Raw genomic sequence first — 27,828 nt, 5'->3', positions numbered from 1 at the left:
ACAGAGGCTTGTTTCTGTATTTGTATGCCTTTATTACGTTTCCTAAAGGCAATTGCCTAACAGTATCGCACAAAACAACAAACACCCGATGAAATGGGAAAGCATGCTTTATTTAAGACTGGTTGAAAAGCTGGTTAAATATTTTTAATCTGACATCCATCTGTGACTTGCACTTTTCAAATCACAAACTACTGCACTCTAGCAAAAGTTACCATACAAATTTAGAAAAAAAAAAGTTACTACATAGTTAAATCTACTGGAAAGGTTTTCTGCTTAGTCCGAATGCAATGAATAGAAGTATCAGAAGCATATAATTTGCATACATTCTATTCATTCATGACGTTTGCGCAGGAGAAGAATTTAGAGGTCTTTGCCAACATTTATTATATATGAGCCTACGAGTATTAATAAAGAAGTAAGATGAATATAAATATATAACCAATGTGTGTTATTTAATAATAAAAATAGGATAACTAATATCAGCTATGACAAGACCACTATCTCACTAGCAGGCTATAAAATAATCAGAATAAAAATCTGCCATGCTCTCTTCTTCCCCCCACCTCCCATCCCCCACGCACAATCTGACATGCAAGCCCTTCAAAAGTAAATAGAATACAAACATGTTTTACAACTCCATTTTTACGGGAAAGATTGGAAGCTTCTGTCTGGCAGGACATCTCTATTACCAAAAAGCAAACAGTAGTTTGGATCTACTGATATTGTTAAAATATATCTCAAAGATCAGGAAATATTTCGCATTAGTATTTGCTGTAGCAAACCAAAGAATGATACAATTTTCAATGGAATCCTTAAGTCCTTGCAAGAATAACATGCAATGTGTCAAAGCTGCAATTCTGACTTACTTGATTTTTCCCTTTTCACAATAAAGTTCTTACACCATCTGATGAAGGTTTTTCTTTCACTGCCTCCAAAATGGTGGGCACCACTAGGTGACCTAAACCCTGCCATGTTTTAGTGTTGCCCACGTTGCATACATGTAAAAAGGCATGGGGCTTCACTTGCCCAATTGCACCTGTCAACCTGAAGCCAGTAACCATTGCAATGGATACTCCTATCTGACAGACCAAATCAAAATAAGGGATGTCTGCTAATATGATAAGCAATCTATTTTTTAAAAAATGGAGAAAGATATGGGGCAGATTTTTCTTCCTATTCAGAAAATAGCCTCAATATATTCTGTGCTGTGAGATTAGGGGGGGAAATGATGCATAACTCTTTAATTTTCATGATGTTGCTGACATTTAACCCTACTTTTTAGCTAGGCCTGATACATTTAGTCTGTTAGGGTGGAAGCAAAATTTATAAGTTATTTTTTACGACAATTTTAACAAGCTTGTTGAACCTTTGTTTATTTCAAGTCACCAGGAATAGCACAGAGCCAAGTAAGTAGGCTGCTGGGTTAAACTTATTGACCAGCTCCTTCATACTTCAGGATAGAGTAGCCTATGGCTGTAATTGGAAAATCAGGAATGAGGCAACTGAGGCCTAGTGAAGTAAGAAGATGATAGTGATGGTGCAGAAGAACAGATAAGGAAAACAAAACAAGGGAAGCCAAACATGTGGGACCTCTTCTCCCTGTTGTTGTTGTTGTTTTTCTTTTGCTACTCAGGATGCAGGGGAAAAAAACTAAACCATGTAAAGACCCCATACTGGGCCCAATCCAGTATGACCATCTTTTGCATGAGCTCCACTAAATCATGTAAAGGGCATGGTAGTAATTATGGCTTACCTCCCCTTTTGATAAAAATAAAATATTACAAACATATTACAATCAGAAAAAAATATTAGGTTAGAGAGGAATTTAAATCAACCTCTAGTTGGGTGATGTTAGACAACTTGTCAACTTGAAAGTGACTTCTATGCACATCCTGCCATAACACTAAATCAGCATGGCTGTCAGGCAGAGTTACCACAGCTGATGGGCAAACAGCATTGAGAGATTTAGTCACTCTCTCACCTATATTGAATGGTTGACTGGTACTTTTCAAAGTAGAGGTTTTGATTGTAAACTGATTTTTAGACTATACAATTGGTCTATTATTTAAAAAATGAAATGCATTTTTCATCTCTTTCTGGATGCCTTTTCTATTCATATCACTGCAGGCTAAATATCTTGAACTGACTAATACATATATTACAAGAACATTTAAATCTTGTGGTTAAAGTGTATGGTAAAATAATACTTTGGGAAGTGTGCTACAGACAGGTTCAGCTATGGTTCAGCTTAAATATTTCTATCATAATTCGTAAGAAGATTTCAGGGAGGTTATTTAAAGCTGTGCATGGGCACTGGACTTTGTGCAGGGCCATTATGAAAATATAACACTTATAAATTTAATACGGAAAAGAAATAGATAAGAGAGGTAACAAAAGGCCTGGGTTGTTAAACAAGTCATACTGTTTGAGCAGGTCCGTTGATTTATTCTCAGTCTTACCCCTTCCCTAAATATTTTAGTAATAGCCATTTAGCACAGGATCTGAATTTATCTCACATCTTTAGCACTGCACAATGGATTCTGAATCCATCACTGTTATTCCAAAAATGATTCTCTGTTCTCTGTTTAATAATAGCTAGAACTTTCACAACTGAAATCCTCTAAACTGTGTATATTCCACAGGAAGCTTAAAAACAGGTTTTATTGACTGATTAAATCTGCAAAAATAGAAGATTTAATCAAGTGGTAGATAAATTTTAGTGGAATGCATTTAGCTTGATGGGTGACAAATTGTCCAGATTTACATTCTTCTATGAAGAAACTTTTTATTTAAAATGGATACTGTAATTGTTTCATTATTGTACGATTTCTATTGTCTGCTAGCTATGAGGGTATCTATCAATTTATGATTTTCATCAAGCTGCTCTTTTAGTAACAAATTAGCCCAGGATTTTGATCAACTGCTTATTTAATTCCAGTAATATATTATTGCTCTTTGTCATATCATTAACTTTGGGTTGTTGTTTTTTTTCAATAAACCCAAAATCATCCCCTTCTTGCTACAAATTGCAAATATAATTCAAGGATTCTCATATTAGGGTAACTTGGTTTCATTTGAGGGATATGTTGTTAAATATTTCCTTATTATATGTAGCAAATGCTGGTATTTACCAGTTTACATTGTCCATAACAACATAGCAAATACTAGCTGTCATCAGAAAAGGATGCAGTCAAATGAGATATTCACCTGTTAAATCGTTGAACTAAAACTATTAATGAGAGCATTATTTCTGTTAGTAATATGAAGTACAGTTCACTGAAAGAATATCTGAAAAGCAAAAGACATTTTGTAATTTTGTTTTGTTGTATTTTTGTTTTGTATTCCCTCAAATAAACCATGCTGGGGTTTTTTTTTATCTCCTCCACAACTGTAAGTGATGTTTAACACAGGCTTGATTTTTCCTTCTTTAACACATGTTTGCATTTTAAAAGGCACCCCATCCTACCTTATGTTTATCTATGATACTGCGAAGTTACTGGTTAACTTGTGATTGCTGATCAGTGGCAATAACATATATTTGTCACATGGATTGAAAACTGTGCACATTGTTTATCTAATTACTAACTTACTAACTGAACAATGATTGAAGGCTACCCAGTTCAGAATTCTAGTTTTTTAGGACAGGTGATACATCCCTAAAATTTCAAAATCTGGGCTATCCTTGACTCTACAAAGCTGACATCAAAGGCAGACAGATGGTCCTATAAACAATTTGGTCTTTTTACATGTAAATAATTGGTGTCATATTTTTGATTGAGGTACTCATCTAGCCCAACTTTGTGCCAGCAACCTTGAGTAAAATAATAGTAAAGTAATCTTGAAGGAATAAAAGAAAGACCAAAACAGTACAGTATGGTCACCATGTTTAACAACACAGACTTTGAGTTTTCAAAGCCTGGAATAAATACAAAGCAAAGCAACTATCCATATAAATAAGACATGTTGATTACTAGTGATTGGAGGAGGCAATGACCCTGTGTTGATGTACCAATGCCTTGCACAGCTTGCCACACTGCTACTTTATTAATTCTTCATATAAGTTGGATCGCACAAATCTGGGCAGAGAATCCTTCTCCATCAGCATGAAGATTCTCTTCTGGGCCAGGTCAAAAGTGCTTATAGATGGTTCCACCAGATTCTTCATGGTTACTGATTTGGTGAAATGGTCAATATTCACCTGAGAAGAGGGAGATAGAGTAGATAGCTGTAGGAATTACATAGGACATATCTCACAAAAATCAAGTGATGTGCCAACAATATACTTTACATGGGGCATTTGCAAAAATGCTTCCCTGATGGAAAAAAACCTGAAGCTAATAGCAATTCCATATGTGAAGCCAACAGCTAATAAATATCCCTTGATAAACTACAGCTGAAATAAATATATATTTAATATTTATAACAAAAAGTCAAATAAGAAACATTTGATTCACATAAATAGATTTTTGTTAGAGATGTTAAAAACATGAAGCCAACTGTCATCAAATCTAACTATAGGATTTATGATACACCCCTACTAGTAGTGCAAAATAATACCCTCCCTCCACTAATTACATAATGTCAGCACCAGTGCTTTGTGATCATCATCTATTAATGCTGTTTTAATCTTAATTAAAGGAAATGCCACTTTAAACATAGCACTCTACCACTTCTTTGCACTTCAGAGGACAGTGAATAACCTCGCTGATGAAGTTCTCACCTTGTCTTGCTTTCTAGCTCATGGACTCTCGTTGCAGTAATATGTTGGTGTGACTTGTATGATGACTGGTTCACTTTTCAATGCATTTGTTTATACTGTAATTTTTAATGACTAATCTTCCCTTGCACAGCTTCCTTAGACTTGTTTCTGTTTTGTAACATTCACAAATACAGTCTTTGTTCAGTGTAGTGTAGAACTGGAACAAATCAGTAATTTCTTCTGTGACAAGGGAAAGGATCTGTGTTTAGCTGTGCACCCCATAGAACCTAATCACAGGGGCACCTTCAAGAGATTAATTCCCTAATTCTTAACAAAAGCCAGGGTTTTATCTCCATTCAGCTAATGGCAATCAACTAACCTCTTTTGGAGCCTCACTTTGGATAAACTCTTCATAGATCTTTTTGGCCTTTTCAACCATTTTGGTACGCAGTTTGGTCTTCTTATAATCTTCACACGCAATCCAGAATTCAATGTTCTCTTCACTGAATTCAGATTGGAGGAAAGTCCGGAAGCTGGAAAGGCCATCTGCACAGAGGAAAAAATTATTTTAAAAAATGTCAACTACAATTGTGAAATAACACTTTTTTCCCCAAATTATACTTTCCTAATTAATCCTCTATTGTGCAACAGTCCTTGATAACTTTTTCTTTGATCAAATACTTATAAGATTGTTTGTAATCCTGGAACAACATCATTCAGCCCTACTGATGTGACTCTGTCCTATCAGTTTTGTCAAAACAAATTTTGGAAGATAACATAGTATGGTTAGCAAACCATGTTAACTGATTATAAAAATAGGGAATGAAAGAATCCAGACACCAATGACTTCAACCACACTATAACGCATATTATAACTTTCTTTCATATCAATTTTCCTTAATTCTTTGCTGTGAGACAAGGAATATGGTGAGGAATCAGCCTTGCCTCAACAGTTACAATCAAGAAGTGAAGGCTGGACCATACACCCACCAATATGCATTTCTAAAGAAGCTGAGCTAACTGGAAGAGGAAAGAACAACTTTTGCTTGCAGAAGCTCCCAAGCAGCCACAATTTTTCACTACTTCTAGTAACCAAATTTTTTACTACTTCTAGTACCCAAGCACTGATGCACCTGGTATTCTTGGAGCACCAAAAGTATGCCTTGTATTAGATATCCAGTGAAACTCAGTAGCATTATCCATTTGTTAACTCCAAATGAAAATCATAAAGATATTGCATGCATGGTTGTATGGTGATTAAAAAGGTAGATAGAGTAAGGAAGAAAAGAAAGGGGGGATATGAGATTGATATCTATAATGCGATATAATTCTAAGCTGGAGATTCAAAGAACTTTCAGGACAATTAACACAAAATTCAATTCAATTCAAAATTCAACTAGCAGTAATATGGAAGAGTTGCTTGAAGATTTTGAAAGTGATGCTTTGGAAGATATTGGATAATCCTTTCTTTCCGTATACTTAATTGCAATCAGACGTGGTTTTTCCAACAAGCGGGCCTGGACTGACTACGGTTTTAATTAGCTTTTTACTGGTTTTTAAATTGTCATATAATTATTGTATTTATTGTTTAATTCTTTTTTAAATTTTTTATTTTATGTTTTTAATTTTTATTGTTGTGCGCCGCCCTGAGTCCTTAGGGAGAAGGGCGGCATATAAATTTAAATAAATAAATAAATAAATAAATTTGTTGTAATTTCTCTTGGTTCCTGCCAGTTATCTTATCTTATGGATTATGTTATCTCATAAAAGGGCTTAGTATCTTCTTTTCTGTGTTAACTTCAAAGCAGCGAGAAAAAAATCGAATAATCGAACAACAGAATTGAATGGGACCTTGGAGGTTTTCTAGTCCAACCCTCTACTCAAGCAAGGAATCAGTGGGGTAATCTCTTTTGCCAGTATTGAATTTATTTATATAAAATAATAAAATGCAAGAAATAGTTGAAATAAAAATAGTTGATACTGTCAACGCAGCACTCTGGACAAAAGTAATTTGATTGTTGTAAATTTAAGTAGCTAGGTTTACTGGCATTTACATATAGCATAGCTAAGTATGATATTGTGCTATACAGTAGCTTGAGTTTTTTCAGAGAGTTTCACCACCAGCAGCACCTTCGGCCATTGCAGAGAGTTTTCTTTTATTTCCTTGAAAAGAGTTTTTTTCCCCTTTTGTCCCTAAGTGGAAAGCCAGTTTTCCTTAGTCTTCCTGCCACTAAGGGATAACTCTTGCAGAAAGTTCTATTTCCTTACTCTCTTACAGCCTTGCCACAAGGAATAAGGGACTATTTTTTAATAGTATTTTGTTAATTTTCTATTATTACAATTCATTAGTGCTTAATGAACAATGTGTTGTCTGGGTTGATTTGTTTTGCTTAGTAATACGAGTTAAGTTCTTACTCTCCATCCCATTTTTCCAGCCATTGATAAAATAAGTTCCATGTTTGAAAATATTCTGTATCTTCTTTTTTTTTGATTCTCAATGTAAGTCTATCCATTTCAGCACAGTCCAATATTTTCTTGATTACCTCTTCATTCAATGGTGTTTTTTCATTTTACCAGTGCTGAGCAACTACAATCCTCACTGCTGTTAATACATGTAATGTTAAATATACACTTTGTTTATCATTTTTTTCTGGAATTATACCTAATAAAAAAAGTTCAGGTTTCACTAACATCTTTTCTAACCAAGTGTGTATTTTTGTCCAAAACTTTTTTTGTTTTAACACACGTCCACCATAGGTACCAGGAGTTTGATTGTATTTCCAACATTTACTAGACATATTTTTAAATATTTTTGCTAATCTGACAGGTGGAAGATGCCATCTATAAAACATTTTATATGTTTTGTTTATACAAAGTTGCCATTGTCAATTTATAGTTTCTTTCCCATTTCTCTAATTCTATATTGTATCCAAAGTTTTTTGCCATATTATCATTGTTTCTTTCATTGTTCATCTTCCATTTTCAAATTCAATAAAAAGTTATACAATTTTTTAATCATTTTTTCATCAGAAGTCAACAACACTTGGTCAAACTTTGTCTGGTCTTTGTAAAAACCATATATTTTAACTTCTTTATCATACCTCGATTGCATTTGCAGTTGAGGCCACCATGATAAGTCAACATCCTGATCTTCTAACTCTTGTTTAGATTTTAATTTCCCATTTGTATTCAGAATATCCTTATATGTTAGAATTTTCTCAAGTTTAACTTAGTTTGGGTGAATGAATGCTTCCATCATATAGACCCATCCTGGGATTTTTGTATAAATGTTTGATTTTATCTTTTCCCATACAAATAATAATGCGCTTCTTAAGAAGTGGTTTTGGAAATATTTGTGGATTTTATTCTTTTCATACCATAAAAATGTGTGCCATCCAATTTGCAAGTCATCTCCTTCTAAATATAACAATCTTTTATTTCTGAGGGTTAACCATTCTTTTAACCATATTAGAGCACATGCTTGGTAGTATAAGACCCAATCCGGTAGTTCAAATTCTCCATTTTCTTTAGGAACTAAGGGACTAAGTTTTAACTATAAGTAATCCTTAACCTGGAACATACTTTTCCTAAGTCAGCTCCATACTAAGCAGCTTACGTATGCAGGTAGTTCTCACTGAAAAAAGTAACATGACCATTTTTTGCACTTACAACTGCTGCAGCATCCCCATGGTCAGGTGATCAAAATTTGAGTACTTGGCAACTGGCATGTATTTATGACAGTTGCAATGTCCTGGAGTCATGTGATCACCATTTTTAAAAACATTTTATTGAATTATAGAGTAAACTACATAATACGAAGCAAATAGTAGGACCAATGGGGAGGGAAAAGGGAAAAGAAAGTGAGGGAGAGAGGGGAAAAAGAAAAAAAAGTTATTGACTTCTGACTTCCTCTGTAGAATAAAGCATTAACTTCAAGCCACCACTTTTTACTTTTTCACAATAGTATAAATGGCCATTTCTGTAACAACAAATCAATCTAATCGGTGAAACACAAAATCAAAGTTTCATTTTTTTCCACCTCAAGCACAAAATCCAGAAGCGGTCTCCATGTAGAAACAAAAGTACTTGTATTCTTTTCTTTAATCAAAACAGTCAATTTAGCCATCTGTGCCAGCTCCATCAATGTTTGTAGCCATCGTCCATAGTGGGAATCGAAATGTCTTTCCATTTTTGTGCATACAGTAATCTTGCTGCCGTCAACATAGCTCTAATTGGGGTCCCAGTTTGTTTTTACTATTGTTTTTCACTATTGTTCAATCTGTATACCTACCTTACTCTGTACACTGCCCTGAGTCCCTCGGGAGAAGGGCGGTTTATAAAAACAAACAAACAAATAAATAAATAAATAAACATATTCAAGATCAAAGTTCCAATTTTTTCCCTAAGTCTTTTTCCATTAGACCCAAAAGAAAAAATTCTGGTTTCATTTTTATTTTTATTTTAAAGATTTTCTGTACCAAAATGTGAATCCTTCTCCAATATTTCTTTGCTTAATCACATGTCCACCATAAATGATAAAAGGTCCCTTCTTTCCCTTTAGATTTCCAGCATTCATTTGAAATACCTTTATACATTCTAGACAGCTTGTCTGGTGATAAATACCAGTGAAACATTATCTTATAGAAATTTTCTTTTAAATTGTAGTTCAATGTAAATTTTAAACTTTTCATTTACATATTCTCCCATTGTTCCAGCATCACATTATAACCAAAGTTCCTTGCCCATTGTATCATACAATGTTTTACATGTTCACTGTGATGTATTGGCCTTATCTGTTTTAATTCACTTGCTTAATGTCCTGACTGCTTGCTTAATGTTTGACCTACTTTCTGTGTGTTATGTAACGGTTGCTGTGCTGAGCTAGACTTGCTGTCTCCAGGCTGTTAATGAGGTTTGGGGTGGGAAACTGCTACTTTAAACCTATTGGTTGCTGCCTAGAGGCCAACCGTATAAATAGCTGCGCAGCAGTTATTAGCTTGCTTCTGTTATGTTCTGAGTTAGAATAAACTTGTTGCTGTTTCAACATTTTGTCTCGTTTAATGCCTCAAGAACCGAATATTTAATATTCACTTTCCAAATTTAATTTCAATAGCATTTCATAAGCCTTAGCATACTCTTAGTATGGCACATTTAGTGAAGTGATTATTAAAATCATAATTAACTTTAACTTTATCATAACATAAATAACTGTGACATCCAAGCCTTTAGTTCATGACCTTCCAAATCAGGTAGCCTCTTATTCTGGAAGTTTCTTTTGACCAAGCCAGGCAACATGCCTCAAAATACAATTTCAAATCTGGTAAACCCAAAGTCCCTCTTTCCTCAGCATCTTGCAATAACTTATATCTAATATCCCTTTGCCATTGTTTGAATGGGACATCAGTTGCAAGTATTGGAAATGTCTGGAACAGAAAAAGCGTCTTTGGTAGAACATTCATCTTGATTACAGAGATCCTCCCCAATAAGGATAAATGCAGTTTATCCCATCTTTGTAAAGTGATTACCATTTATAACCTTCCCAGCTGGCTTCCAACAAGCAAAGTTGGGGGGGGGGAGAAGCCAGACTTGCTTAACAACTGCATTGATCTGTGGTAAAAAAAATGGTCATAAAATGGGGTACAACTCACTTAACAACTGCTTAGAAGTGGAAATTTTGGGCTTAATTGTGATCATAAGTCAAGTACCACCTGTATCTTACTCACTAAGTTACAGTACAGAGAAAGGGTTAGGGTTAGAGTATTATATACATCCCACATGTACTCTGATCCTTCTGCTTCTGATCTGAGATATAGGCTGATATAATTTTATACTGCATATAAGACTCATGCAAATATACTAAATGGTAAAGATGACAATAGGTTTTTATTTCAGTTGGAATCTTAGCACTCCTCTATAGATGACACAGCAATGCTTTATCATAGTTTCTCAATATCCTATTATTCTTAGGATAAATGTTCTCAATAGGTTGAGATCTTTAGAAAAGACTTACAAGGGTTTTGAAGGAGCTTTTCCAAGGAATTGTGCCACTGCCAAGCTTCTTCTGGGGAAGGTCTGGAAATATTAAAATGAAAATATATAAAATATATAAAAGCACATTCTTTAAATCAACAAGTCAGAAAAGGAGTCTTTTATTCAGGGCTTTTTTTCTCATAGAACGCTCAGAACGGAGTTCCGGCACCTTTTTTGGATGGAACCTTGTAGGGTAGGCAAGGCGGGTTGTATGATGTGTGTGAGTTCCGGCACCTTTTTCTTTTACAAAAAAGCACTGCTTTTATTGAACTATTGCTCTGCCTTATTCATGATTTTACAACCTCCTTATAATCTCTTTCACTAGTTCTGTAACTTTTCTTAGCCTTGAAGCTATCTGTGGCACAAATATGGCCCAGCAACCTCCTTCCTACGCTATGCCTTTACAATGTCTTTATCTGATGCAGCAGATATACTCCTTTCCCCCCCAGTGAACTTCAAAACTATTTATCTTTGAGTGGTATGAAAATCCACTTTTTTCAAGCCAGCTTCACCCTCTCTAGACACCAAGTCTCTGAGTCAATGATAGCAGAGAAAGGTCATGGGATGAAGTAGGAGTGCGTGAATAAGACATTTGCTATTTCATACTGCAACCCCCTTTTTATTATATGGAAGAGCATTAAGTCATGACCAAAACGAGACCAATTACCAGCTAGTGTTAGTGAATAATCAGGTTTCCATCAAGTCTATGAAAAACGGTTGCTAAAATAGAGTGAGTTTTGACAGAGTCAAAACCTACTGTCTGTCTGCCATCTGTCAAGGTTTACCTACTCCATAGCCCTGGTCCCAACCCTGTTAAGATTCCTGTTTTCCCACTGGCTGGTTGAGTTTGATGGAGAATTCTAATAGAATTCTAATGCAGTGATCACCTCTTACATGACTGCGATGATCTTTTCCAATAGGCCAGAACAGCAGCTCTCAGCTACCAAAAGTTCCGAAAACTTCTTTCAAAAGGTGAACAGAACTCCCTCAATCCCCATGAAGAGCTGAGAGACCATGGGGTAGGAAGGGACTAAGCCTAGAGACAATGAGCAGCCAATCTCCCACCTCCCACAACCAAGTGATCGGCGTTTCATCTGGACTTCTGCCATTGGATGCACCAGAACCAAATAGAAGGGTGTGGCTGACTGATGAGAACAAATAAGTTTGAAATGGCTATATCAGTCTCCCTTTAATTCTTTGTTAGCAATCTAAAAAAATTACGCATATATAGCATATTTCTCCTTCACAGCAATGTAATCCTGCAGGGAGATATCACTGATCTGAACATCGTCTGTGCTCCATTTTCCAAACAGCTTGATAAATAAAATAAACCTTTATTGTCAAAGTACAACATGTGTACATTGAGATTAGCTGAGCCTCCCCCCATGCTCTCTCCCCCCAACACACAGTGACAACAAACCCTCCATCCCACCACACTATGTGAACCAACTACACCACACACCGGCCTCCCAAGTCAATTCTGCATAAGATTATGTCCCATTTAAAAGCCTAACAGCTTTTATCAGGGGTCTCTGCCATAGCAGGGGCTGTCTCCCAGTCAGTCATTCTCCGATCTCTAATATTAAAGTGCACTGTATACTACTCTATTTGGTGACATGATGACAATGAAAGGATGGCAGTAAAAAATGTTATGGTATCTCAAGTACTGGTGGACAACAGTTTAACTTGATGAGGAAAAGCCTTATTTGAAAGAACTAAAAATATGTGCAGTTTACATGGAACTGATGCCAATGACTCGTTAAATCCATCTAATCATGGATGTAAGTCTCATATATCTTTCAAGCGGTAAAAAGCACTTAGATGGTAGACTTTGTACTAGGTCTAGGGAAAACTAGGAACATATAGATTGCCTCAGGCAGGCAGTTCATGGTCATGTGGCCATTTCAGCAAAATGTACTTTCCTCTGCTTTTCGGTACGATCAGATAAACATGTCTGTGGATTTGTTAATTGAAAATGAATAGAAAAACAGCAGGGAAACTGGTATGGCCAAGAAAATTGGTAAGGCTGGAAATTAGTCTACAAAAGCTGACCATCAACTTGAGGTAGTGGAACTTGAGGAAAAGATACATGGAGATCAAACAGAATAATAGCGTTGGAAGGACCTTGAAGGTATTCTAGTACAACCCCCTGCTCAAGCAGGAGATCTTTAAGGGGCATCTTATGGAGGAAGAGAGAAAGCAGTTTACATGGGGCTGGAGGGATAGCACTATTTTTGGTTATTCTCTGATACGGCAAGATTACATATACGGTACATTTAAAGTACGGTTCCTTATATTCTTCCTTTAACATTTCAGCTTTTGTCATTCCTCTCATCCTTTTTATTTCCAACTCTACATTGTCCTCTATGAAGCAGAATGGGTCTGAATGGAGGATAATTGTACTCCATTCCCTCTGAGTATTCCCCTGAGTATTCATTCTTTCATTTTATTTTTCAAAATCTGAAGTTTGAATTTTTTCCCCTGCTTTGGCTGTAGCTTTGGGATCTCGTTTTGTCTCTCCCACAGATTTATCATCAGTTCCCACGCTAGTCAAGAAAATGATTGCTTTTGTCTCAAGTGAGTATGCTACAGACTCCCATAGCAAAGTGGATGCTAATTATCTGATTTTACTCAGGCTGTAAGGATTTGAAATTAAAGTATTAACGTAAGACAAAATAGCAACTACTATAGAAGTCCATACAGATACCAACAAGCCTAAAAGAGAAAAGAGCTCACTAGTGAAATACTTTGAGATTGACTACTTTGCCTCAAAAGACATAAAGACAAAAGATCTGGGAAATTCTGGAATCAGGAAATAGAAATTTGAATGTGCCATTTCTTGCGCTCTAAATGCCACCACAGTACTTTTATTAAGCACTTTTAATAAATGAAAGGATGCATATAAAAAGTAGAATGGGAATGTTCGTTAATGAATAAAATTATAGGTTCAACTGCTATAGAACTGCAGTCTCGCTGGACTGACAGCATACACAAATGTTTCTGCATGATAATGAGTAGAAAGCTGCCATAAAATGGAAAAAGTAGCAACTATAACATCAGAGGTTAGTCAATGGTTTGGAAAGTTGTTTTTGTATTAATTAACGGGTGGGCTGATCTTCATGTCTCCTACCTACAGCACAAAGATTTTCCCACGAACCATTTTTAGTGGGCATAATGTCATGACATCTCCTTCAGTCAGTGGCTTGGCCTGCTCTAATGTCATGGAGCCAATTAAATTCATATTTAGCTGCTCCAGTTTTAAAGGCTCACATGGCAAGACTGACACAAGTCTTGCCATGTGAGCCATCTGCAATGCTTCAGCGATTATGCTGATGATCATGAAGTCATAAACTACCATCTGCCCAGCTTCTGTCTGCCCCATTAGACTGCAGCTGCCATGCTTTTCTCCTCACATTGCTAAGCATTGCCCTCCATGGCTTAGTTTGCCACAGAGATATCACACCTGGCTCCCATAATTGTATCTGCTCATGTAATTATACCTAACTGGCTTCTTTTTCTATACACCGGTTTAGCAAGCCTTTGAAAGAACTATAAACCTATTTGCATGTATTTGTTTACTTATTTTATTGTTTATCTCAAATAAACGTGTTCCACATTTTTGTTGCTTCTTCTCACGAGGACTTTCAGGTGGTGTTACTTTCTATTGTCTTTATTTCTTACTTTACGGGAACAACACCATTTTTGCCTATTCTAATCTATGCTCTGCATCTAGGTGCTGCTAATGTTGTCACTCCCTTGCAGCATTTATAATTTTCTCTTTCCTGCTTCGCCCTGTGCCTGACTGACAAGTAGGATATGCGGCATAGGAGTGTAGAATAAATGGGGGAAGAACCACCCCCCCAGAAATGCCTATAGATTTCAGCCTATAGCACTTCACTGCAGATGAGAACTGTCAGTCAGACCATGGTTTTTGACCCAGATTTAGTGTTTTTCCAAAACAGTGCTAGACCTGTGTTAGAAAGAGCCCAAGGGGTAGGTCAATAATGCAGGGAACCTCTATTCCAGCAACCTCTATCAGGGGTAGGCAACCTTGGCTCTTTTATGACTCGTGGACTTCAACTCCCAGAATTCCTGAGCCAGCCATGTTGAGGGGAAAGGGAGAGGTTTCCAAGCTGAGCCATGCTGGCTCAGGAATTCTGAGAGTTGAAGTCCATAAGTCATAAAAGAGCCAAGTTTGCCTACCCCTGCTCTAGTTGGACAACTTTAAAAGTGGCTAAGGCCTTCATCCCTGGTACTTGCCTATATAGCCAACCAAATCTCCCTGCCTCATGTTAATGAGTGATTAATGAATGTTTTTCTTGCCAGCAACATATCCTTTTTTTAAAAAAAATAAACTTAACTGTTTGTTTAGCCTCTCCCCTGTTTAATCAAGCAATTTGTACTGGGATGAACCACCCTAAACAATTCTTTTCCATTTTACTGGACTAAGCTGAGGAGTTTTATCTTGTCAATAGACAAAACCATTTTTCCTGGCCTTAATCCAGGACTCATAGGCCTCCCTCGGTTCTGTATAAGTGCAGGAAGTGGTTTGGGGCATGACATTTAAGTTCATGAGAATCAGCTTTCATCAAATAAAAGTTTCTGTCCACGTGGATACAATCTGCTTAATTGTTTGGGGCAAAGGGCTCTTCAGGCCAAAGAAGGGGCAAAAAATAATCAGGGGAAGAAACCTCAAACATTTGCCTCTTTGCACTCTGAGAAAAATCAGACCAGACCGAATTATGAAACATGGTTCTATTTTTAAAAAATAATTAGGCAAAAAAGGCTAATTTGCTCAGGAAATTTTATTTCTCAGATTGATGTACTGCCAGAATCCAGCTGGGGTTGGGATAGAATACCTACAATCTTGTTCTCATCACTAGAGCAGCCCTGGTCTTCCTTTTCCACCCCAATGGGAAACCAAACACTTTCCTTCCCAAAGACCCGTGGAGAACCCGCCTCACCACATCTGTTTCCATTGCCATGACAAGATCTGCTTAATTATGATGTTCAAAACAGCCCATAAACCCACAGCCTAATTTGTTCCAAATGGCTCTGAAAAGAGTGCATGATCTACCTAATTTGTCTGTAGCAGTGGTTAAAATAAGCTATTATCAACAGTGCCAGTCACCATGCAATCTTTAGATCAGCCTTTTTTTTAACAGCCTAATTGGAAACAGATTCAGGGACAATCAGCCAGAAGAGGTTCCCCTTGTGCATTAAGGCCACTTTTTCCCCTAATAGCATCGCTGCTACTGGTGTTCATTTTGTTCCAGTTCCTGGAACTGCTTTGTCTTTCGTAGAGATGGGAGACTGCGTTCTCACAGAAAAAAATGACAGTGATTAATGTTGGCAATTTGCCTTTGGCAGCGGCAGCAGCAACAGCAAGTTTCTTGAAGTCCACAGATAAACACAAATGGAGCCATTTTTTGTAATGGTCTTGTATCAAAGTATCACAACCATTTAACATTGTTTTTATTCATATAAGGTAAAGGTAAAGGTTCCCCCGCACATGTGTGCTAGTCGTTTCCAACTCTAGGGGCCGGTGCTCATCTCCGTTTCAAAGCCGAAGAGCCAGCGCTTGTCCGAGGACGTCTCCGTGGTCATGTGGCCGGCATGACTAGACGCCAAAGGCGCACGGAACGCTGTTACCTTCCCACCGTAGTGGTCCCTATTTTTCTACTTGCATTTTTACGTGCTTTCGAACTGCTAGGTGGGCAGAAGCTGGGACGAGAAACAGGCGCTCACTCTGTTACGCGGCACTCGGGATTCGACCCGCCAAACTGCCGACCTTCCGATCGACAAGCTCAGCGTCCTAACCCACTGAGCCACCGCGTCCCTATTTTATTCATATAGCTCTTCTTAAATTTGCCTGCTGCCAATCTAGTTGAACAATAATGATATAAAACCTTCTAAAGACACTAATGGTGTCAGTTTGTTGTAGCAAAGAAAATAAGCGCCTTGGTGGAGCAGTGGGCTAATGCCTCCTTAAGTAACACCAGCTGCCTGCAATTAGTGCAGGTTCGCGTCCCACCAGGCTCAAGGTTGACTCAGCCTTCCATCCTTCCGAGGTAGGTAAAATGAGGACCCAGATTGTTGGGGGCAATTAAGCTGACTTTGTAATAATGCCGCTTGGGGGGTGTGTGTGAAAGCCCTAATAAGCAGGCATATACATAGAATGAAGGCTACTGCTAAGCTTGTAAGCCGCCCTGAGTCTTCGGAGAAGGGCGGGATATAAATGGAATTAAAATAAAAAAAATAAAAAAAATAAAAAATTAAAAAATAAGAATAAAAAGCAAACAATCTGAGGGTCTTAACAGCACCTTAAATATTAGCACATTTTAACTATTCAAGCTCTTGTAGATGATAATCTACTTCTCCAGAAGCACAGATGTTTTCTTGTGTTCATAGTTGTTCTTCATCAGTGAAGTAGGGATGAAAGATTTTAAAGCTTTCAGCATCTGACAACACCCTCAGGGAAAAAATTCTTAGTATTCTCTATAATTAACATAAAAAGCAATTTTGCCTTTCTGTAGGGAGATATGCCTGTCCCCTTTCTTCCCTCTTTCTTTTCCGCACTTCTTCCAAAGTAACTGTGACCACATTCCAGACTACTAATGAAATGAGTGGATATGGATTTTTTTTTTAAAAAAGGCTTTCAAATTTCAAGTTTCTTCATTAGTAAAACCAGTCTTCTTCTTTTTTATTTTTTATAATATTTTATTAGTTTTCTAATTTCACAATTAAGTATTTAAAAAGCAATGTGGTAACTGGGTTGATCAATGGTTCAATAATAAATAAATCTTTAGTATAAATCTCAAGTTACAACATCATATATTTCCTCTCTTTTTCCCTTAATACCTACTATCTCATATTAGGCCAATACAGTTCTTATTGTTAACAACTAAGTAAAAACATCTTTGTTACATTTATTAATAATTTTTAGCTTATACATATCTTAATTGTGTTTGCATTCAATCCTTGTATACATTCAATGTCCTGTTATTGCTTTCTTCCCAAGATTTAATTCCCTGTCAATATTCAAATTAACATTTGGTATTTATAATTTCCAAGCTTTAGGTAACCTAAATTTCCCTTATTTCAACTTCTTGCTTTTTCCCTTTTCATAACAAAATCTAATATTCTAAATACCCATCTTATCTATTTGAATACAGTCTTATTCTGTTTTCTCAAAGTTATCTATTTTCCACCATATTAAACCATCTAATTAATAATACAGTATACCCTCTAATACATCAAAACCATTATATGTATTGTTTGGATTAACCAATAAATCAGTAATATACATTATTTTTTCATTTAGGTGTAATTTTTGAAAGCTCAAATACTCCGTCTCTTTTTCTGGTAATATCTATTATCTCATATTGGGCAAACAGAATTCTTATTTTCCACTGATTTCCAAATATTTTATATTAGGTGACCAAAATTTCCCTTATCTCAACTTCTCCCTTTTTCTTTTTTCATACCAAAGTCTATTAGACTTGTTACACATCTTACCTATTCAATTATAATGTTACTTTATTTTCTAAAAAATATCTATTTTCCACCATATTCAATCCTCTAGTTAGCAATATGAGATCCCCTCTAATAAATCAAAACCCTTATTTTCTTCAGCCTTACTCTGGCTTTCTTCTTTTGCCAACTAACCTTCCATGTCAATGCTTTTGAGTCATCAAATAGTTCTCCCTTTATTATTATATATATTATTTGGAATAAGAAAGACTAGTTGGTTGCAGTTTTTTTGGAAGAACTAGCCTCCCTATTACTCCAATTTCCCACAATTGTCCTGATAAGTTTATCTTCCATTCTATCTGTTCTTCTTCCTTTTCCTCAAATTTCTTCTGATTTTTGTAAAACATCTTTTCCATTTTCAGTGTTGTCACTCCCTTTTCTGATTTTTCCATTGGCTGGATCTGTTGGTCAATTGGGTCCTCTGTCTTAGTATTTAGTTGTTCCACTTTTCCTGTTATTTTCTGCATTGTTAGTTCTTTGGTTGTAGTCAAGATCTGAGTTTGTATATTTAAGCTGGCATCTTGTTCCTTTATGTTGCATCTTATTTTGTCACAAACTGAAAGAATGGTTTTGTATATTGATTTCAACATGGAAAGAATTTTTTCCTGATCTTCATCCATATTCTCTTGATAGTATGTTAAGTTGAAGATTTTAGAATCAAACATTAAGAATAGTTTTTTTGTTTTTATAGCTAGGTATGGGACATCTATTTCATGTGTTATAGGTGGTGTTTATAGTAGAAATTGTTTGTCAAGTAAGAGTTTATAGTTTATAGTCCAAGGTATTCCATCATCTCGTGTGATAACACATGCGTCTCGTGTAAATAAATAGGAAAGCAATTCCCAATGTATAGCTCTGAAAGTCAGTAAAAGTTTACATTCATAGTTCAAACAGATATGCCACCCAGAGGTTCCTTCTTTGCAGCTGAGTTTTTCACAGATGATAGCTGTCAAGGTCAGAGAAGTTTTTTTTCCTGGGGTCTGGGCTTCAAGCCAAGTCTCTTTTAAACAATCACAAGTTGTAATACCATACTTTGCCACATGATGTCACTGATGCCATTTAAATTTTTTAAAGTCCAAAGTTTTTATGATAGTTTTTCAAGTCTTATTTCTTTTTTTAGATAAAAACAAACATCTTCAGTAAGAATAGGAATACTTTTAGTCCCCAAGTCTCAAAAGCATATACATACAATTAGATTAAAATTGTTCTTATAGTTGCTCTGCTTCCCTTGGGTAGTTAGTCACCACTATTCTTAGAGGGAGGGGTAGAAATTCCCTTCCCTCTCTCCTCACAGGGGGAAAAATACTTTGGGCAGCTTTTACAGGAAAAAATACTTAAAGTCTTAAAGAGAAGATCAGATCTCACCCAGTTTCATCCACTTTGCTTTAAAGGTGCTTGATGGTGATTTTGATTTCGGCTGTCAACAGCTTAGTGACAAGCCATATTGCTATGGCTGGTCATTCCCCCACCAGTTTGGAGGGCTTCCCAGGATCAAACAGAAGGGCTGCCACCTTCCCGCGATCAAGCGGGGTTCCCTCCTTGCTCATCGCCCCTACAGGGCGACTTGCGACCCTTTCCAGGGTCCCCCAGCAGGATGAATTCAGATGCGACAGATGGAGGTCATCTTCCAGCGTCCACAGCACCACAATGGGAAACCAGAAGTCCAGTAAAACCAGTCTTCTTGATATTATCAGTTTCAAACGTATCAGAATTATAAGACAAGCACAGAAATATTTTTCAGGCTGATCTGATTTTGCCTTTTCCAAAATGAAAAATGTATCTTGTCCCATGTATCATGGAATTAAATTTGTTAACAAATGCTTGTTTTAAATCTCTTTTGAGTTCTGTATCATTTACCCACTAGTGGAAGTACAATGTGTGATTTCCTTTTCTAAGGTATGGTGAATGTTATAAGAACCAGTGGAATATAACAATTCCAGATAGTTCTCTTGCTAAATGAGTCAGTTGTTAAGTGAATTTTGCCCCATTTTACAAACTATCTTGTCACAGTTGTTAAGTGAATCACCACAGTTGTGACATTAGTAACACAGTTATTAAGCGAATCTGGCTCTACATTGACTTTGCTTGTCACAAGATCGCAAAAGGTGATCACGACCCCAGGATACTGCAACCATCATAAATATGAGTCAGTTGTCACGTGTCCGAATTTTGATCATATGACCATGGGGGAGCCACCTTTGCCCTACAAAATGTCATTATGTGATGGTAGTAAAATGCTTAGGGACACTTGTTTCTTCCACCAAGGCTATACCTCTGAACATACTGTAGTGAGAGGCAAATGGCTGGTCTTCATAATTCAAAACCAACAATTATGCACTCTTATTGTCTTTCCATAACTCACACCTAAACTTTCTTAATTTATGGCTTTAAAATCAGCAGTACATCTGAATACTAAGAAAAAGATAAATTACATATGTAGTGAATCGATTTTCTGTGATATTGGATGTAATGTAGACATATATTTGTAAAAGATCGTGTGGTGCAAATGTTCAGTTTTTAATGGGTCTTCAGTCTGTGATTTGAAATTGCACTGCAAGGAAGATATCTGGTGATTCTGACATTATTTTTGCATAATGCAAATGACTTTGTCAGTATTTAAAGTAACGTTATGAAAAGTGTACCTTAGTAAAATGCAAAAGCCATGCTGAAAGAACTGGCTGCAGATTAAAGCATATCTTAATCAGGGACGGGGAATCTTCCCTCCGTCCCCTAAACTGCTAAGTATGGACATGCAGCAAATAGACTAATAATTATATACCTACTTTTGAACCTTTGCTGGCTTCTCTGGGTAAGGGATAATCAGGTCAATAGCAGAGTCTGGCTTCTGGAGGAGCGTGCCTAACTTTGTCTTGATTTCTTTGGCTCTGGAGAGAAAAATTATGAAATAATACATGAACATACAGTAGTTTCCGCTAAATGCAAAATTGAAAAAAGATGCTCCATTTGAGTGGCAGGGCATTCTCCTGAAAGTTATGAGATCCAAATATGTTACATTCTTTCTACATACTGAAAATAGTACAGTACGTTCAATTAAGATGATCTGATCAAACCTCAGATAACCTGGTATCTTTAGATAGGTTTGACCCCAGCTCCTGTCATTCCCAGTCAGTAGATTGACTGATCCTATTTCATTTAGTTTCAGCTGAAGTCATTAATAAAATAATATTTTTCCTACTTACGTATCTTTCACTCATTTAGAATAAATGGCAGAAGAGTTATGATAAATTGTGAAATAATTCTCCATCACAGAGGGTCTTATAGTTTTAAAGGGGTGTGTGGAAGTCAGGTATTTTTTATTATAGCTATATGATGGTTTTAATATTTATTTATTAAATAAATTTATATGGCTGCCGAACTCTGTATGGTTACTCTGGGAAGCTTACAACATCCACAGAATAAAAACCCACAATATAAATCCATACCTCCCTCCTCCCCACAGCAGCAGCAAGCAACACAATCAAATCAGTTACTTGATCAGCTCCCCTCAGACCAACGACAAATCACATATCTACCAAAGTCCAGGACTGCCGGAGCAGGGCTGGCACAGCAACAGACAGAACTGAGGACAGTTTAGCCATCCCATCCTTGCTTTCCATTTTCAACTGCCCTATGAAGCTTGGGAGAATGGACAAGACATGAAATATAAAGAAACAGAATTCTTACAGGAGTCCTTTGTGGTGGGCGATCTGCTAAGATTTTGCTTTTCTACTAGGAACAGGAAAAGAGGATTAATTTCAAATATCTCTCTTCCATGTTTGCAAAATATGACTAACCAAAAGAGATTACTTAGGCCATTATTTTTTTATTATTTTAATTCCATTTATATCCCGCCCTTCTCCGAAGACTCAGGGCGGCTTACAAGCTTAGCAGTAGCCTTCATTCTATGCATATGCCTGCTTATTAGGGCTTTCACACACACCCCAACTCTGATTTGATTTTGCTGTTTGCATGTCTTTTTTTTTTACTTAAAAGTAACTCAAAACACTGAACATACAAAATACTCCTTCTTTTTATTTTCCTCACAACAGTCAGCTCTACCTAGTCATCCCACATATCATCTGTACTAATTAGTGATAATGAAGCCTATTGATTATCAGGACAAAGCCTGATTGGTGACACATGAAATTAAATATATTTATCTGCTTGTGTTCATGGAATACACAAAGTTATGATTTGCTTAATCATAGTTTAAGGACTAGGCCATAATTCCTTGGGTTCATACAAAATGCTAAATTGTAAAATCTGGATTGCTATTTGGAATTACTACCCTGGATTAGCATATTAAGCAAAAAAAAATAAGGTCATATATTATAGCCTTAATTCAGTGCTGGCTTTAGCCGAACCCAGCTTAAGAGTACTTCCAGACAGACAATTGCATCTATGGATTCTTTTTGTCCATGATGGATCATCTCCAGAAACAAAGTTATGGAAAACATGATGGGGAAATGGAGAAGGCACAAGTATTGTATGGAGATAAGGAAGGGTACATCATGGTACATGGATGCAAGTAAGATAATTCATGTCATTTGTGTGATGGCAATAGCTTACACCTGATGACTCCTTGGCTTGGGCAGGGGGTTGGACTAGAAGACCTCCAAAGTCTACTAAAGTCTACTAACTCTATGCTTCTATGTCATCGTGACTTGTACCAGATATCTATAATCTGGAACTCATAGTATAAATAAGACAGAGAGATTGCACAATACTAATCTTGCCAGATATCTGTTGTAAAATTATCTTATAAATAGTCCTTATAAACCTTAAGTCTGCTAGGGATCTGTTCTGCTCTTGTATGCCATGCTCTGGGATAAATAGGATGAACCAAACTATAAGCTCTCCATGTCCAATAATAGGGAAAAGCAGCTATTTAAATTAAAAGCAAGCACAAAAATTATTGCCGCAAAGTGCCTTGGCTGAGTTCATTATTTCATCTCAAGTCTTCTCCTCATTCACACCCTCTCATTATTTTGCTGACAAAAAACTTCAGTTGTAATGCTTAAAGGAAACGCAGCCCCTCTGAACACGGAAAGAGACTTCTGCCAAGTTAGTAGCAGCTGAACCCAAAGCTCTGCTGCTCAGAATGCAGTCTTGGGGAAATTTGCTCTCACACCTAAAAAAAAATAGTTTCATGCTTGTTTAGTTGCTAGAACTCGTGCAAAGAAATTTTGAAACATTTGTTAGTTTACCCCTTATATTATTGTAAAATAGACAGTGACTTTAAATGTAAAGAATAGCCCATCCAATCAATCAATCAATTGATTGATTGATTGATCAATCACACAGGCAATTTTTGTTTTTGTTTTTCTTCCTCAGGCGTTTCAAAAGTAAATCATCAAATGATGTAATGTGTTATGCAGCCTTTGAAAGTTTCTTGATGTCATTAATTATCAGCCTTTTCAGTTGCTTTAATTTCTATTTCCATGGGCAGGAAACCTCTGAGTTTTCCAGATATTATCTTTTTAACTGTTCTTCAGATCTTGAAACGAAAGCTTTACTCATCCATCTCTTTGGAGGATGTCAGCATATACTAAGGCCACTTTCCTAATCAGCTGTTCCAAGAAATCTATTCATTTAACCCAGGAAGAGCCTTCTTCATAGGCCCAAGGGTGGCTAAGTGCCCATGCTTCTTCTTGAAACTGCAGAGTGTATTCAAGCCCCTGCCCTAATAACAGAAAAAATACTTTATGTAAAGTACAAAATAAAAAAAAAACCAAACATATATCTTGTGCTTGCATGCATACATGCACGTACACATACCTGATAAAATTTAATTTTGGATGTTTTAGATCTTTACAGATTAAAAAAAACAGCAATTTGTTGCCCATTTTGGTTGGATATTTTGGTAATATGGGTCACATTCCAGTTGGAGGTTCCAAAGATAACACAACCAAAAATAAATAAATAAATCTAGTTTTATATATTAAAGGTAAAGGTAAAGGTTCCCCCGCACACGCATGCTAGTCGTTTCCGACTCTAGGGGCTGGTGCTCATCTCCGTTTCAAAGCCAAAGAGCCAGCGCTTGTCCGAGGACGTCTCCGTGGTCATGTGGCTGGCATGACTAGACGCCAAAGGCGCATGGAACGCTGTTACCTTCCCACTGTAGTGGTCCCTATTTTTCTACTTGCATTTTTACGTGCTTTCGAACTGCTAGGTTGGCAGAAGCTGGGACGAGTAACAGGCGTTCACTCTGTTACGCGGCACTTGGGATTCGACCCGCCAAACTGCCGACCTTCTGATTGACAAGCTCAGCATCCTAACCCACTGAGCCACCGCATCCCTTCTAGTTTTATATATTGTTGTTGTTGTTGTTACGACAAGGCAGTAATCCATGAAGGGGTTTTAGATGCTAATTTCCCATTTATTCCTTATGGATAAAAGAATATAAACTCATATCAATATACCTCAGGACTGTCATTAGACACACTAAGATAATAACCTGAAAAGGCAAATATTGAGAAGATGAAGATGAACGGAATAGAGTGGAAGAGGCTAGGGGGCCATTCTATTACCAATAACTAGCCTTTTTCAGCTGGTCAAGATCCTTTTGAATCCTGATTCTGTCTTCTGTAGAATTTTGTTATCCCTCTTAGCTTTATGCCCTCTGCAAAGAGATTGAAAAGTGGTCTCTCTCTCTCCCTCTCTCTCTCTCTCTCCCTCCCTCCCTCCCTCCTTCCCTCTCCCTCTCCCCCCCCTCTCTTCATCCTAAGTGTTTCCACTTGGGGGGGGTGTCTCTCCAGGTTGATACAGACTCTTTAATGTATAAATGTTGAGTAGGGTGCTTAAACAGTGGCTGAAGCATCTAGCAAGTGTAGGGTTATTTTGTAAGGGTAAATATACTGGAGGACGTCATCAAATGCATTGTTGAAATCATTATACACGTCACTATAAACTCTGGCAGTGTGACAACTAGTTTCCAGTTAGATCTATTTCTCATTTTGAATTTATAAGCAATAGCAAATAAAGTTTAACATTTTAAAATAGTTGTCCCATGTCAAAAGCATATTAATGGGAGAATTAGATTTCCTATTCCAATGGTACCAGTGTTCATTTTTAAAAAAACAAATTCATGTAGATGCTAATAGTGAAGCATTAATCCTATTCTTATTACTATCCTGAAACTATTTTTATGAAATCTACCCATGGGTAGAGTCATCAAAGTCAAGAGTCAAATCTTAATGCAGATCCAAGCTAAGAAATAAAGGACAATACCACATATGCATAATGGATATGAACATAGCATATTCCATTTCTTTCTCTGGAGCAGTACATAGGGCAATTTTTTCATTGCAAAGCAGCATTGTTCTGATGATACCAAAGATGTGACAAAACATGTCTTCAGACATTAAGCAAACACAAAGTTAAATAAAATAAACCAACTGGCAAAAAATATAAGAGAACAATTAAATGACTTGGCTTTTCCACTATCAATCAATGGAATCTCACTTGTATCATAATTCATAACTCAGAGAAGAATGTCTGCAAAAATTAATTGGCCATCACACAGTCACACTCGGTAATAAAAACTACTCTTAATCTAGTGAGGTTTGACATGTATATTTGCACCCTCTTGTTTCCCATATGTATTTTCAGGAACCCTAGATGGAATAATAGAAAATTAATTAGGATGGCTATAAAACAAATTGTGTCTTCCTCCACGTAGCCTTCTATGAAAAAAAAATCTTCCTGAATCAAAATAGCTCATAGACAGTAGATAAAATCATAGAAAGAGAAATATACAGAAAGAAGATCCAGAATCTATAGATTCTAATCACCTTGAAGCAAAGTCATTCAAGTGGTTTTGTTACTCCTGCATTATGGTGGGCCATTGTGATAAGAAATTCACTACTCTCAAGTTTTTGTACCAGTTTTTGGTTCGTTTCAGGCTAATTAAAAGTGCTGGTGAAAAGTTTTTGAAATTCATGACTCTTCATCATATATACATTTCATTTTTTGAGATCCTGCTCTTTTTTTATTTTACTCCATAATTTTATCATAGTGTTTATTTATCAGGGCCTGCAATTATCTAAGTCACTTCCTTCCTTATCTAGTACTGGAAATACATAGAGATTGCACTTAAACTCGCTTTTCTTTTCTTTTAGTTGAAGAATAGCATAATTCTGCATTGATGCAAACCAAGTTGTGAAAGTGATAATGGGTAAACTCATTATCAATGGATAAGGTGTTGTATCATTTAAAATCATAAGCTGATGGTGATTTGCTGGAATGTTTTCCCCCCAAATAGGTTACTTCCAATACTATGATAGAATTCTGCTATTTTATGATAGTTAACAAATAAACTATCAACACTTGAAGACAATGTCCTCACCTATATTTTAAACTTAATTTTAATTTTCTTCTTCTTTATAATAGCTACAAGTGTGAGTCAGGGTTTACAGACAGGTTATATGAATGAGTAAATGAGTGGATAGATGGGCGAGTGAATGAAAGCTCGAAAAATCATCTTTTTTTCCTTGTACTCAATGATGGATGGAAATTTAAAAGAGATCAGTGTCTTATGATCTCTGAAAATCTTTTGAGCGATGGTGTAGTGATGATGATTTAATTCTCATAAGATATTTATCTCAGTAGCTGTCTGCTTATATCTTGAGTTTTAGCATGAAGCTGGGAGGAAAGTAATTAAAAGCATGAGAAAAAGCCAAACAAAATATGACAAGAACAGTTCATGTAAGACGATCTGTCATCATATTCTTGTAAAATAGCATCTCTGTGTGAGATAGAGTTTTAAAGTGCATCATACCTTTAAAAATCAATCAAACTTTCCCTTTGTCACAATTTTTTCTGAAGGAAAAAAAGTTTTTAATTATGCTAGTTTGGATGAGAAATTCATATTAATAACCCATGCTCTGCAATACATCATCCCTCCCACCTACTAGTAGATTTAACAAGATTTTGAATGATTTGGCTCCTCATTCTTTAACCATTTGTTAACACCTTTTTTTTTAGTAATTTAGTAATTTACCTTTTTTTGTAATTAACCTTTCTCATCTCAAGCCCAATGAGAAATAAAGGCCATTACTTTGGTCAGTTCACTTGCTTAATTCCTCCAAAACTAAATGAGAACCGAACTTCCCAACACTTCTTTAAGCAGGCATCTCTTCTGCACAGAGATGGGCTAAGCTTTTATTCTGCCAGATGGCTGCCGCGTCTCCGCTATCTCCATCACCCTCATCACTTTCCTCACTGATAGGCATAAATTTGTTCTCTCACCTCTCCAGGCATGTGTGGGGCAAGGCTGCTAATCCTTTGCACATCTTGCCGTGTGGTTATTGTATCCTTGAAGACAACCAGATGGTGTGTGAGAAGGCAGAAGCGCTCGCTGTCTGTAACACAGCCTATCTTTTTCAGAAAGATATAAAGCGGCTGTCTTGAATCCCAGCCAGCCCCTTTGGCCAATCACGTTGAGTCTAGTGTTTTGGAGCAGAGGAGCAGAGAGGAGAGAGAGTCACAGATCATTCACCAGGCCGAGAGATGGGATTTTTTCCTTTTCCTCTTTTTGTGTTTCACAAATTAATGACTGCTCACTC

The 27,828-nt window shown here is 36.6% G+C and overlaps 1 protein-coding gene across 1 annotated transcript; it reads right to left on the bottom strand.

The window, feature by feature from the left end:
* Positions 1–100: 100 nt before the first annotated feature.
* LOC308666292 (regulator of G-protein signaling 5-like) lies at positions 101–27,555 on the bottom strand (the record flags this gene model as incomplete). Its single annotated transcript, XM_081324974.1, has 5 exons — positions 101–4,198; positions 5,079–5,245; positions 10,710–10,771; positions 21,046–21,147; positions 27,512–27,555. 5 exons carry the CDS (start codon positions 27,553–27,555, stop codon positions 4,037–4,039), a joined length of 537 nt encoding a protein of 178 aa, XP_081181100.1. The 3' UTR covers positions 101–4,036.
* Positions 27,556–27,828: the final 273 nt, after the last annotated feature.

The sequence above is a fragment of the Vipera berus genome (assembly GCF_964194415.1).
Source record: "Vipera berus genome assembly, chromosome: 3".
NCBI lineage: Eukaryota > Metazoa > Chordata > Lepidosauria > Squamata > Viperidae > Vipera > Vipera berus.
Note: the sequence above shows the minus strand (reverse complement) of the source record. Positions and strands in the feature narration are given on the sequence as shown.